The 12,551-nt window shown below is 31.6% G+C and overlaps 1 protein-coding gene across 1 annotated transcript; it reads left to right on the top strand.

Annotated features, from left to right (window-relative positions):
- The first annotated feature begins 329 nt into the window (after positions 1-329).
- Positions 330-3,183, top strand: LOC119836810 (CDK-activating kinase assembly factor MAT1). Its single transcript, XM_038362282.1, has 5 exons — positions 330-585; positions 703-999; positions 1,292-1,524; positions 1,880-2,055; positions 3,002-3,183. The coding sequence occupies exons 1-5, from the start codon at positions 462-464 to the stop codon at positions 3,099-3,101; spliced, it is 930 nt and encodes a 309-aa protein (XP_038218210.1). The 5' UTR covers positions 330-461; the 3' UTR covers positions 3,102-3,183.
- Positions 3,184-12,551: the final 9,368 nt, after the last annotated feature.

The following is a 12,551-nucleotide window of genomic DNA, read 5'->3' as shown; positions in this document are numbered from 1 at the left end:
TTTTGTGTATCTTATTTAACCGCTCCTACCTTATATCTGAAACACAATCCTTTCATATTCCATTTCTTAGTTTGTTATGTTTTATTACAAAATTCTTTAAAGTTTTACAAAACTTAATCATCTGTTTAAGCTGACTAGTAAATTACAGTTATACTCTTTGTGTATATTTTTTAATATATTTGATACTGGCAAATATACATATCTTCTGACTACGAAAATTTATTCAAAATAATTCAATTTTACGAACAGTGAGAGTATATATTTTTTTGTTCGCAACAAGTATATGTTACGTAGTAATTAGTTCTTAATCTGTGGATATATAAGTGTATAATCTATGCAATAAAGCGTCAAATCTTGAATGACAGTTTATGAATCTTCCGAATAAAAAATAAAATATACAAATATCAAAGGGAATTAAATTAGCTATTAGAGCCTAGAGGAATAATTTATCAAATTTAAAAATGGATGATCAAGCATGCCCTCGTTGTAAAACTACAAAGTATAGAAACCCTTCTTTGAAATTGATGGTAAACGTATGCGGCCATGCCTTGTGTGAAAGTTGTGTTGATTTACTGTTTTTAAAAGGTAAAGTCAATTTTTTTACAATAAGAATAATTTATAAATGTTGAAAGAATACATTGAAAGTCGTTTATATTGTGACCAAATGTACTAAATGTTATTCATTGTTTATAATTTCCACAGGATCTGGCTCATGTCCAGAATGCAATGTCCCCTTGCGCCGCAGCAACTTTCGTGTTCAGTTATTCGAAGATTCTATGGTTGAAAAAGAAATAGATATTAGAAAACGAATTTTAAAAGATTTCAACAAGAAAGAAGAAGATTTCGCCACTTTAAGAGAATATAATGACTATCTAGAAGATATAGAATCTATAATTTATAATTTAGTTAATAACATTGACATTTTAAATACAAATAAAAAAATAGAACAGTATAAAAAGGATAATAAGGAATTAATCATGAAAAATAAAGCAAAAATTGGTAAGTTGCTCATTCATATAACATAATATTATTAATGTATTGACTGTGCACTGGTATGATATGTGCATTTAATATATATTTTATTCATAATAAGATTATGCTATTTCTAAATTTGAAAACAATAAAAATTAGTCTTTTTTTCATTTAAATTAAATAAATACAAATCTTAATTATCAGTTTTATTTGTAAAAGAAATGTAGGTGGTTTATAATATTGCTATTTTTACTGCTGTGTGGTAGAATATTTGCAAGGACTAAATATCTTTGAATAATTGGTATTTTATCCTTCTCAGGCCGAGAAGAATTAGAATTAGAGGAAATCTTAGAAATTGAGAAGCAGATGGAGGAACTAAGAAGGGCAGAGGCGTTGCGGTTAGAACAGGAGGCAAAGAAACAGAAGATAAGAGAGAAGGAAGCTTTAATAGATGAGCTCATGTTTGCAGAGGGGGATGCTAAGGATATACTGAACACATTCTCACAGAACTTAGCCAATAAACAGGAGGAAATAGTTCCTGTAGTTCCGAAGGTTAATTTCATATTTACTTATATATGTTTTATGCTAAAAAGTAGCATATTATTACTTCCATGTCAAATTGTATTGTTTGAATTGTGAACATTTGACAAACAAAAAAAACAACATAACTGCATTCAAAATAGCATGTATGGATACAGCCTCCTTGGTACAGTGGTTAACATATGGGTATAGAACTGAGTAGTCTTGGGTTCGATTCCCGATTGAGACTCCCAAAAAAAATATTTTAGTCTATCAGCTTGTATTTTAAGAAAATTGAACAGTGAAACTGATGTACATATAATTTGCCCTATACCCTCCTAGTAGACATGGAATTTCAGTTTTATAGTTTCCCTTATCATCATTACAGGTATCACAATTCTCCAGTGGAGTTAAATTCACTAGGGGCTCAGGTCAGCAACCTTTACTGCTTATCGAGGAAGGACCTCTCTATAAATATGAACCTCTTGCAATACCAGATAGAATTGGTCCTGATCCACCGTCCTTACAAGAAATTATAAATAAGGGGTACCTGCAGCATGTGAGGTAAAAGAGTAATTTATTTATATAATGAAATTATTTTTTTTATTAAAGAAGAAACTTAAAATGTGAAGAGCAAACAATAAATAAAAAAAAACAAAAGGGGCCTCATTGCTAGGTAGTAATCTCTACCAAGCAACCCTAAAAGTAGAAGGAAATAATTAAACTTATGTTTGTGTAAAGGAACGAATATTGACACAATAAAATCTTGTGTTTCTTTGTGGATATGTAAGTTATTGTCTTGTGAATCCATACGAAATGAGACTTTAATTGGTGGCCTTTCATGTGACAGGTAATATTTTTGTATTAGCATCACAATGTTTGGAAGTTTAAAAGAACAGAAAGGATTTGATGATGGGGCGTAACTACAGTATAGTGATGACACCAACCTTTCTGCCACTCGTAATTCCGAGAGAAGAGAAGAATATTTGATTGCAGAGATAGGAATCTGCGAATTTCTTCCATTATTTTGGGTTTTATGTCCAATGACCATAAGGGGCACCACACACATCTTTCAAAAAGTATGGTCTTGTTTGTTGTCTTTTCTAACATTCCAAGACCTACCACCACTCCGAAATTCTAAAATGGTGTGTTAAGCGAATCATGAAAATTTCCTATAAAATACGAAGAAGGCAGTCAATTGAAAACTCACGGAGTTATCAAATAATTGAGTAGAAAAGGCTAAGAAAGTAATCAAGATGACAATTTCCTTCCTTTTTTGGCACATTGGTTGAAAATACCCAGATATTCAGACCGGGTCACAATTTTAGTTACCAAACTCCGATACGGCTGGACCGATTCTTCTAAAAATTTTTGTGCATATTGGGTATGTCTGAGAATCGGCCAACATCTTTTTTTCATACCCCTAAATGATAAGGGTAAGGCAGAACAGCGTGTGCCGGGTCAGCTAGTATTAATATAAAGTGAGAAAATGCTATAATTTTGTTTTCAGGGCAGAGAACGAAACAGAGAAGGCCGGTGGTTATTCATCTACATTGCCTTGTCTTCGAGCGTTGCAAGATGCTCTATCGGGACTGTATCACGCCAGCTGACAGCAAGCAGTTGATACTATTGTGATCGAGTGATTTGGACTGTGATTATTGTTGTGATTAAATGATTGGATGTGTTTGTTTTTGTGGTGGTTTTATTTTTAATCCCGAGTTAATGAAAGAGAGTAAATATTTTGTAGGTTTTAGCGATGGCTGTGTAAGTCAATGTCGATTAAATCGACACGAAATTCGATTCATGGTGATAATATTTATTTAGGTTTGGTTAGGAAAAAGAATCGTTATTTGCTGTTTTTGATGACATATTAATGATGTACCAATATAGACTGCTTATGTAAACCAGTTCCACGCATAATACTACACCAACCACTGATAGGACTGAGTGGGGAAGTCGATAAAAGCGTGTAACTCGGAATTGTGCTTCGAAGTTGATGTTTAAAGTACTAATTAAATTGTTATTCACTATGACAGAGCTTTATATTAAAAAAATAATAATTCAATCTCCTTAGTTTCGACATGAAAATTAAATGGATCTGCACATGAACTTGTGAACCGATATTTTTCCAAATTCAACCATTTATTTTTTTTCAATACAACTACGATAAATTTAAATTAATTTTTTTCCAAATAGCTGGGGATATATTTATATATGCACGGTTATGTCTATATTATTCATCGTTTAATCAAACTCAGGCTATGGGTATTATTTATAATGTAAATAAAATATTTAACTATAAACATTTTCCATTTTCTTAGAAACCTATACATGTCCAACATAGAAAAGATAATAATGTGCAATGAGTTAGTGTTTGTGCACATTACATATGAAATAAATTCTATTTTATATTTTTGCTGATTGCTGAATTTTAATTCATTTATAACATACGATACTTATTAAGAATTATGTTCTTTTTTCTATATTAATTTAACAGATATTTACTAGGAACGTAAACAACTTTTATATATTTAAAAGTTTCTTGTTAAGTTTTGTAGCATAAAAAGGAATAGTTGAGAAAAGATTATTACCGGCCGTTACTTTTTTTTTTCTTTACTAGTAAATATAATATTTCCATGCCACCGTATTAAAAATGCGGTAAACCCTCACATAAGAACAACAGGAAGATGTAATCGTCTGTTTACTAGCTCAATATCGGGTTATTTCTATACAAAAACCACCCACCATCACCGTCCGTGTGCGCAAAACCTTACGATTCAAGCAAACAAACAGAGCGGTGCACGTCGATGCATTATTTGACATACTTTAAGCGGCGCTCTTGCCTTATCGCTGTTACAATATTTGTTCACTCGCCCGTTTGTCGGGCCGACGGGATCGGATCAGCGATACAATAGGGCTTAGTTCCGAGAACTGGTGGTATGGGTTGGTTTTATTGCGAGTATGGAGGTAGCTGGATATGCAAATATAAGTTTACGAATGTTTAACACGTACGCAATAAATTAATTACATCATTTCAAATTTGATGCACTGAGGTTGAGACTAGCATGCTTTTATGTTAAAACTTAGTTTACTTAAACTTTGATGATTTTTAACCGACGTTCCGATAACAACGGAAATTCTTGAATGTAACGGTTAATGCCTTATTTATATTTATAGGTAGGTAATACATTACCCAGTTAAGTCGTTTTAGTTTATATATCGATGTTTATTTTTGTAGGCACATAATAACAAACCATTACCAGTCCGGCGTTTAACAAATCCCACAACAAAAAGGTAAATCAAACGCAAGTAAAATTATTATAAGCAAGTTTATCCACAGGTAAATTTTCCCTATCATGCAATATTCAGAATAAAGCCACTCTGCAAACTATCCGGGATACAATTACCATGAAAACACCGTTGTCCCGGCAGCCGCGGGCGTCGCCTAATTGGCCCTATGTACACTCGCCCTGTTATCGGCGCGCCTCGAGCGGTCTCGCGTGTGGAAGGAGCTTTATTTAAAAAGTTAAATAATTATTTGAATTTACGTTTTTCTATTGTCTATTATTTTATTCTAGTCTATTATGTATGTATTATCTAAACCCTTCTTTTCCTTTATGTGTAGAAATACATGACAATGGCCTGAATACTCATAGATACAGTATTGTACATCTTGAGACAAATTGTGTCTGTAGTCAGAATAATATACTTACTTAAAAAATAATACAACTAGCAAAAAACGCGGTTCGTGCGTAATTTAGAACTTGGAATTTATAAGGTAGCTTTTTTAAATTTATTTTTAATGTATGCATATCGTGGGCTTCTATTAACACTTCGTTGGTAATATAAATCATTTTTATAATTATATTTTAATATTTATGTGTGCAGACTTTTTAATGTGGATAAAACAATCTTTCTATGATGACCCATCTAGACAAATAAAAAATAAGTTAAGGACTTGACTCCGAAAGTATTACAGTTTTTAAATAAAAGGTACCTTAAAAATGTGAGGACTATATATAGGTACTAACTACTAACCTATTATTAAATATGTAGTTCCATCTAAAGTTTTTTTTAACTATGCTACATGTTAGTTATTTCAAATATTATCTTATCATAACACAAGTACATATAATATGATAATAGATATTCAGTTTCCATGTAAAGTTACCCTTTATATCCGCCCGCCCAGCTAATATTGACTTCTTATTAGCGCACCGCAAGCGATCGGGTTGTATCCCAACTGTATCGCAGTTTGGATTTTTTGCATATCTGGAGTTTAAAAAATGTATAGCTTAGTAAAAAAATCGTTCAAGTCGGTATCGCGACACTGAAGGTTCCGTACAAATTAGCTTTAGCAACTGAAAAAAAAAATAATCCAATTTATGACCGTGCCAACTATTGCTTAATCTTTTTTGTTATTATTTATTGTTATAGCGGCAACATACATGCATAATCTCTGATAATTTCAACTGTCTTACTATCACGGTTTATGACTTTTTCTTTTTTTTATGTCAGCCGGCAATATGGTGGGTCGCCTGATGGTAATCGCTACCAACCCATGAACATTTGGAGAAGCAAAAAGACAGACAGAGTCAGTAATAAGTCTCTAGGCCTCGTTTTACCCATTGGGTAGGTATGGAACCCTAAAAAGTAAGTATATTAATTTTATAACGCCATAGAAAGTATTAACCGCCTCCTTGGTGCAGTGGTTAACGCGTGAGCGTAGAACCGAGGGGTCCTGGGTTCGATTCCCGGTGGGGACGCACAAAAAAAAAACGTCTCGGTCTGGCAGGACACAGAAGGCTGATCACCTACTTGTCAATAAAAAGAATCGATCAGTGAAACAGATGTTATATCATCTGCCCCATACCCCACTAGGGGACACGGACTTCACTTTTTATAGAAAGTATTATTATGGTTCTAATATTCTAACAGTTTTCTCTAAAACCAGAATCATGTTTAAGGTGAGAAGCTAGGATATTAAATTGATTAGTATTCATTGCAAACAGCAAACTGTTATCTGAGTAAACACGAAGCCTCTGACAGTGGCCCGTTGCCATAATTTCAATCCACCCGTCTCAAGTTAACCATCCTATAAGCATTGTGCTATCTCAATTACGTCTATTATCTGGAATGGTTCCTTTGTTCTGGTTTCAAAACGCAACTCGATGCAAAATGGCGTCTGGAACGTCAAATAAACCAATATGGCCGCTCACGGTTATTGTTCGAAATGATTTTGATGTGGTGCCTATCGTTTACCGACATTGTTTTGAATTTAAAACTGAGAGATGTATATTAAAAAAATAGTAATGTATTGAGCTGTAAAATATCTTTTTACGCTGTAATTATTTGACGGGTAGGTACAGGCACTGTGTATTTCATTCTGTTTAAATTACTAACAATGTTTGAATTGAATCTAGCTCAAGGTGAAACTTAGGTCTAATTAGAAATTCTTATTTAATATGAGATTTATCCTCGAAGCGCAGGGTTGCAACTTTATCAGAAGAAACATTATCAACCAAATTGTTACCATTGAGTCTATTTTTTTTGTATTAAAAACTATAGGTACTGACTCAGTTTTGCAAAAACCTCACTTAATCAATTGGTTTAAAAAGGTCGTTCAAAGATATTATCTATAAATAAATAAGTATATAAAGTTTATGCAATTCCCGTATTTACCTAAATTATAAAATACAGACCGAATCAATGGAACAAAACTAGATTCTAATCCGAAAACGTTTAAATATCGAACTTAGTGGCAATAAACGTCAAAGGTGTCAAAAAAAACCCGCCGACGATAGCGCCATAATTTGAGTTTTATACTTTTTAAATTGATCACTAATCGGTGGCCTGGCTTTCCGTGGCCGAATAAAAACATCGGCTGAGGTATACGTTCCTAAGTATACACTGAACTGATTTCTGAAAGCATTTATCGATACTTTACGATTATCGACATCGATACTTTTTTCTTTTATATTACATTGAGCTTTTATGTTTATGCAGAATAACTATAAAGTGTAATTTATACTAAAACTGTATTAAGAAATAACAGTTTCTGTTGCATTGATATTGTGAATGAATGAACTTTTACACACAATTTTACATTTACATTATTACATTTTACACAAAAAGGGGTAACTTATTTGAAAGTCATATACTTACTTTAATACATGGAACTGTTATTTTGTACCAATCGCTTATACGAAAGTTACCACGTAATTATTTTTTCGTTTAAATAAAAAAAAAGTACTATCTGGCATAAAAGCTATCGATAGTTTTACAAACATCCAACCCTAACTTCTATTTATTTATCAAAATACTGGTTTGTATCAGCTTTCAATCATCGCGGTGTTTTCAAGTCACTCAGCGTTAAAAACCAGAACCATACATCTTTATAAAACTCAGTGTAAACTTGTCTATCAAAATGTTACGTTTTAACTACTTATTAATCTGTTTATGTATGTGTACTGGCAACAATTTACGACTATAATAAAAATCGTCTAGGAATCTTCTTTTTTTTCTAACTGTTCGAAATTTAAATTTATGTCGGATTAAAAAATGTATACAGGATATACGAATGGGGTTGTAGAATGATTGCGATGAGTGCATCCGATACATACTTACTGGGGCTTCATAATATCTAGCTAGAGAACCAATCATTTATAAAATATCAAATGAATAGAGGCATAACATTTATGAAAGCAATAAACACAGCAAAAAGTATTCATTTTATAAAACAGTTTAAAATTCAGACGATTCAGAGTTTGATTCATACTTGGATTATTTTTTCGAGAATAAATAAAAACATCTTTGATCGCTTTGTGCTATGACCTACACTCACCTATGTAACACATATTATGTGTTTATCAAAACAATTGACGAAACATTATTGATTCGATACAACAATACAATAAATAATAAGGAAAGTGAATTTATGGTTTTGTAATGGGCCAATATTGACGTCGAGGCAATATCCGTTGCGAAATATTATTCTTATTTATACATACATAACCCTGTTTATGTTATTTATTATGCTATTGTTATTTTTGTGTAATCGGTTATTTTATTATACAATTTTACAATGAGAAAATAAAGTCATACTATTAAAAAATCAGTAGATTTAAAAATCAGTATTTTTAAAAGTAGGTATAGAATATAAAACAATGAAAGAAACTAGCGAAATGCATATTTAATTAATAATATATAATAATATATTTAATTTATAATTAACAAGATATTTTTTACTATGTATTAATATACAATAAAGAAATTACATTCTAAGGAATTTTGCTATCAACTCGTAGATAAACGATTGTGGGACTGTTAATATTTCAGTGGTATTCTATAAAATTAATAATATAATATTAATTGATTCCTGTTATTTAATTAAGAATTACATGGAATAATTGATTGGTTTTTATATACTGGAAGAGAGTAAACAAGGGGATAAAGATCGTATCTATGAATAAAATAAAAATAGCATCGGATAATAACGGAGATTCTAGCTGAGTATGGAATATGGCTTATTGTACCTATTCCTAATAACGAAGTGAAGACTTAACAATGTATAGACAGCACCTGTTTAATATTTATATTTAATATTTTATGTTTATGTAATAATTATTGTACTTATTATAAGGATTCAGTATTTGACTATATTTAACATTGTAATTATATGACTTTCTGGTATGATAATGAGTTTCTACCCTAAGAATTTAATGATTACATTCATTTTGATGATAACTTTCTTGTTGAAGTTAATGATAATCATACCATCTCCACTAGATAGTACAATATACATAATTTTTGTGTCATTTTTATATCTCCTTACATATTTTTTAATATAATATTGGCTTTCATGTGTGCTTGATTGTTGTATATTTTGTAACGTATAAATAAATAAAATACATGAAATTATGTGTTCTTAAATTACTCAGTATCATATAGTTACGTTGAAATATCTCGACCTATCCAGCCTCTAGAATATAATTAAGTGATCAGAGCTCCGTTATTTGCACTCGCAATGTAATCAAGTTATGTTGCAGGTGTCAAAAAGTTGTCATAAATTAATGATGTATAATTTAATCAGGTGTAAATTAATTTCTCGATATTTGATATACACTGAAATTAATTATAGTCGAAGGAGTCCCGTGTCACAATTTTAATTACCAAACTTCTCCAAAACCGACCGATTCTTATGAAATTTTGTGTGCATATTGGATATGTCTGAAAATCGGCCAACATCTATTTTTCATACACCTAAATGATAAGAGTAAGGCAGAACAGCGTTTGTCGGGTCAGCTAGTATAACTATAAATTAATTTTGTACATATAGAACTTTAATTTAACGAAGTTCATGAATCCTTTAATTATCATGCATTAGTTACTCATAAGTATATTTATCATTCGTTATAATATAATTATATTATATATAACACAATATAATATCAGTATGTGATCTAGTCTTAAACTTTGCTGGTCTATGAATCAATGTCTTTAAGGCATTTATAGATAATTCATTTGTTTCTCGTAGTATCGATTCTTTTATGTTATTGTTTGGCGTTCGATGTCTAGTCTCTGATATGGAACGTAATTGGTAAGTATGTTACAACTTCGTAGGTACTTTGTTTTTGGTGAGATCGTATTAATTCGATTTAAGTGAGTATGAGGAAAATAGATTGAAAGATATAGGCAGATATAGTTATATTTTTAATACATGTAAAAACACTTATATCTAGCTTTTTCTGGTTAACTAATAGCTAAGGTTTAGTGATTTTATTAATTAAGCATGGTACCCTTTGTTTCAATTGAATGTCTTTATAAAAATATAAAGACATGAACTTTTTTTGTCTGAAATTTGAGTCCTGACTCTCGCACACATACAGGACATTGGCGGAGTTTCTTTTTCATCATCAGCCCATATATGTTCCCACTGCTGGGACACAGGCCTCCTATGAGGGTTCAGGCCATAATCCACCACGCTGGCCAAGTGCGGGTTGGCAGACGTCACATGTCGTCGAACTTTTGATTCTCGGACATGCCGGTTTCCTCACGATGTTTTCCTTCACCGTTTAAGCAGTGGTGATGTTATCCACATGCGCAGATAAATTGAAAAATCAATTTATTTCCTGCACGCTCGCCCGGTCTCGAACCCCGACTTATCAATTTTGAAGTCCGAGGTTCCCACCACTGAGCCACCACTGCTTTTTTAGTCAAGTTTCTTTTTATTTGTCATTAATTAAGAGAAGACTTTTCTGTATACTTTTTCAAACTGTAGATTTACTAAAGGCTCAAATATTTAATTAATCAATTAGATCTCGTTTAGATGCGCATTTTAATAATTATAATATAAAAAAACAGTTATTCCTTGTACATAATTTATTTATTTTATTCCAGAAAATGTTTAGAAGCTATTTTTCATAAATGGAATGACACAATTCTTATAAAAGTGCCCACACGAATTCATGACCTTAATGAAATAATGTGCAAAACAATTTGAAATAGCCATTTCAACGTTTAGCTTCTATTGAAGTCAATTGAGCAAGAATCCTTCAAATGTTGATAATTTTTATAACAGATTATACGAGTTTCAGTTGTTAGCTCTATATTTTCTATATAATCTCTATATATATCTAGATTTTCTATAACTATAATTCTAATTGATTACAATTTTCAGTTCCTTTAAAAAAAGAACGTTGGATTTAAAATGTTGACATAAATAATTACGTAGATAATGTATTTTTTTTACTCCTAATGAGGTTGTGATTGTAGTTACAAGTAATAGATGCGTAACATTTAATAAAATTAGATATTTAATTAGATCTATTGGAAAAACAACTCTATTCGTAACCGATATGAGTTAAATTCGCATAAATGATGTTTGTAGACGCAAAAATGCATAAGGTACGAATAGTTAAGGAGCCCTTCACACTGGTCATTTTATTTTAAATTATTTACGTTCGGCAATAGCTTATTTGTATACTATGGTGGATGATATGTATCTTTAATGCATAATTAACTAATAAATTAGCTGAATAGAGAGTAGAATCAGTGAATGTAACAACTAAAAAAACTGATACTACTTATTTTTTATTTAAATAATGAGCTGAATTATACCTATAACTGTATATTTTACAAATATAATCTGGTTATTATAACCAGTTAAAATTTTTATTGTATACAACATTCATTTTAAACACTTAGTTATTAGATACAAATTAAAAGAAGAGAGATGTTTAATGAGATTAGGAACGCTTTAGAGACTTTGAAGGCATTAGAGATATGATTTATTTCGTTTCAATTTATGCAGTACAAAACACCTGTAAAAACCTGAAGATATTCTTTCATACAACTTAAATGTGTAACAATTACGCAGATGATGAAAGTTTAAGAACTTTTGTTCAGAATTTGAACATACGAGTATAAACTACTAGCTGCGCCCCGCGGTTTCACCCGCATAAGTCCGTATCCCGTATTGTTATTCCAGTTGTCCAGCTGTCTACGTACCAAATTTCATTGCAATCGGTTCAGCAGTTCTTGTGTGAAAGAGCAACAAACACAGACACATCTTTACAAACTTTCGCATTTATAATATTAGTAGGATTAATGTGAACCATAAAGGCCAGATGAGGTAAGAAGAAAATTACCGTCTATGTGGTATGAAATTAAATATTTATTCCTAATCCCTTTTTGTTAATCGTAGCATACATTCTCCCTTAGCGAAGCGACGGGCGGCGCGTTTGATCTCTTCAATTACAGTTTTACAGCCCATCGTAAACATGGCCCAAGCCAGGTAAGCCCTATTGTCTGTTTTTTACCCTACACCCCATATGAACAGTTACGGATATTCCCGAATCTGCAATTATCGAACGCAGCCCTAATGTTATAACAACTGTTTTCCCATGAAGCCATATCGGCTCATAATTAGTTGTATCGGAGCAGCGAATTGTTGAAAGATGTTGTCAATTTGCGAACGGTGTTATCGTTTTGATTGTGGATGAATAGCTTTATGAAATGTGTTTTTGTAGTTGCCTCGTAAGTGGATATAGGGCTTTATA

This window comes from Zerene cesonia, chromosome 25, assembly GCF_012273895.1.
Source record: "Zerene cesonia ecotype Mississippi chromosome 25, Zerene_cesonia_1.1, whole genome shotgun sequence".
NCBI lineage: Eukaryota > Metazoa > Arthropoda > Insecta > Lepidoptera > Pieridae > Zerene > Zerene cesonia.
This window is presented reverse-complemented; position numbering and strand designations above follow the sequence as displayed.